General features: G+C 62.1%; 2 protein-coding genes across 2 annotated transcripts in view; one reads left to right on the plus strand and one right to left on the minus strand.

The window, feature by feature from the left end:
• EMIHUDRAFT_223823 (hypothetical protein) overlaps nt 1-562 on the plus strand; it is a gene marked incomplete at both ends in the record, with an annotated part of 1,832 nt that extends 1,270 nt beyond the window's left edge. Inside the window, 2 exons of the mRNA XM_005791356.1 lie at nt 101-162; nt 236-562. Coding sequence (XP_005791413.1) covers nt 101-162; nt 236-562 — 389 coding nt within the window. The remainder of the gene's footprint in view (nt 1-100; nt 163-235) is intronic.
• Nucleotides 563-1,131: 569 nt separating this feature from the next.
• EMIHUDRAFT_361432 (hypothetical protein) lies at nt 1,132-1,823 on the minus strand. The gene is made up of 2 exons (XM_005791357.1): nt 1,404-1,823; nt 1,132-1,279 (listed from the first exon to the last, which is right to left on the minus strand). Exon 1 carries the CDS (start codon nt 1,752-1,754, stop codon nt 1,494-1,496), a length of 261 nt encoding a protein of 86 aa, XP_005791414.1. The 5' UTR covers nt 1,755-1,823; the 3' UTR covers nt 1,132-1,279; nt 1,404-1,493.
• Between the last annotated feature and the right edge of the window lie 265 nt (nt 1,824-2,088).

The raw sequence follows: 2,088 nt of genomic DNA on the forward strand, positions 1-2,088 counted from the left end.
TCTTTCCCCCTCACCGCCGTCCCCACCCCCTTCCGGCCCGCCCCCTGCCCCATCGCCCTCCTGCCCACGCTGCCTGAGCCGTCGCATGCCGCCCCTGCAGGGGGCGCCTCTGTCGCAGCCACGCGCGAGGTGTTTGACGCGCTCGGCCAGTCGGGCTCGCAGGTCCGCCTCACCCCCCCCGATGGTAGGACGAGATAGCAGCCGCGCTTGAGGCGCCGCGAGCCCGACTGTGCAGGTCTGCTCGTCGACGGCGGCTGTCGCCTCTGGCGCTGTCAGCCACCGGTTCGGAGAGGACGCCGGACGGGTCACCTCCTCGGCCTTGTGCGCCGTCGGCTCCACCGTCGGCGCGGTGCACAACGTGGCTTCGCTCGGCCGGCGCGGCCTCGTGACCAACGTCACAAAGTGCGCCGCCACCGGCGTCGCAAAGACGGTGGCGGCGGACGACGCGTGGGAGGAGTGGCCGGCACGGCGGCCGGTGCCGATGCTGCTCTCGAACCACAGCGAAGGCGACTTCCTGCTCGTCTCCTCCGCCGCGCGCCCTCCCTCGCGGCATACGGCGTGACGATGCTTTGCGCTGGTCGCCGGCCGCAGCAGAGTGCGTGGATAGCCACGACGGCGGCTGGCAACTCGAGCGAGCGCCGAGGCGCGGTGTACCAGTTGCGGACTTGTGTCGCCGAGGTGGTCCCCTGGGAGGGGAGATACGACGAGAGAGGGGTAGCCAAGTTAGTGGACGAAGTGGAAGCTTGCGTGTCGGTCCTCGTTGAAGTCTTGAGAGTTGTATGAGTCGGTCTGTCTTTCTGTGCGCCCGTTCTGATCCCAGGAGCTCTGTGTCTCTGTCGATCTCTGTGAGCCTTTCTTTTTCGAGCCGCCTCTATCGCAGCGCACTCGCCATCCATCTATGAGCCTATTAACTATTATAGACTATATAATAGCAATAAGGCTTGAAAAAACGAGGCAAACTGGCCGTCTCGGTAGAGTGGGGGTAGCGGACAGGTGCGTCTCCAACGTAGTTTTTGGGTAAACCGTTACTAAACCTGGTTTTACCCGGAGTTATTGGCCTTGTGTCAGTTGAGCGCTCGCTCGCTGCAGAGGCTAAGTGTAGAGCGACCCTCTAGCCCTGAAGCCGTACATGTACATGTGCTACCCGACCATTCGATGTTGTGCGTGGGAAGACAAAGAAATCACTTCCCGTCAGCGGGACACAGTGAGGGGTCGCAGTGTTTGTTGGCCACCATCCCGGATCCCGCCCATTATGCTCACAACGTGTGTGCATGCACATGACATGAACATGAACATGAACATGAACATGAACATGAACATGAACATGAACATGAACATGAACATGAACATGACATGAACATGAACATGACATGACATGCACATGCACATGCACATGCACATGCACATGCACATGCACATGCACATGCTACATGCTTTGTCCTAGCATACTCTGATTTCAGCCCCGCCGGATGACATGAGTGCAAGCTATAGCGTCAGAGCGCGGGGAGTCGTGTCTGATAAAGCTGCCGAGAGGCTACGTGGGCAATGAGGACGGCCGCAAAGAAGGGAAGGGCGCCGTTAAGAATCGCAAAGGCAGGCATCCGCTCGTCGCCCATTCGGACGCGGAAGATCGAGTCGCCGCACGTAGCTGCGCAGACAGAGTAGGCCGCTGCGCGTAGCTTACATTTGCAAGAGAGAGTGGAGGGCGAGAAGGCTCCGAAGGTGGCGCCGCCCGCTACAAAGAGCGCGACCATGCCAAGCCTTGCGTCCTCCAGCTTGTCGAGCTCATCAATCAGCGCTGCCGGCGAGCGGACGAGGACGTCGACGACACGCAGCGTCGGGGCACTCACGACCAGCAGCATCACCGCGCGCGCGACAATGCGAGGCGAGGCTTGTGCCATGTAGGCGACGTCAATCACGGCCAGCCCCGCGGCCGCGAACAGGATGACCGGGACGGTGTAGAGCTCGGCCAGGAAGGCGACGCACACCACCACGACGGCGAGCGTGACCTGGATCGGTGCTATCACGCCCTGGTGCGCCGCGAAGAGCAGCGGCGCCGGCGTGGCCGGTGGCGAGGGCGGCACGGAG

Source organism: Emiliania huxleyi, assembly GCF_000372725.1.
Source record: "Emiliania huxleyi CCMP1516 unplaced genomic scaffold EMIHUscaffold_113, whole genome shotgun sequence".
Taxonomy (NCBI): domain Eukaryota; phylum Haptophyta; order Isochrysidales; family Noelaerhabdaceae; genus Emiliania; species Emiliania huxleyi.

Bases quoted from the DNA above. Each gene is read 5' to 3' on its own strand.
- EMIHUDRAFT_361432 (XM_005791357.1), bottom strand. From the start codon at position 1,754: ATGGTCGCGCTCTTTGTAGCGGGCGGCGCCACCTTCGGAGCCTTCTCG.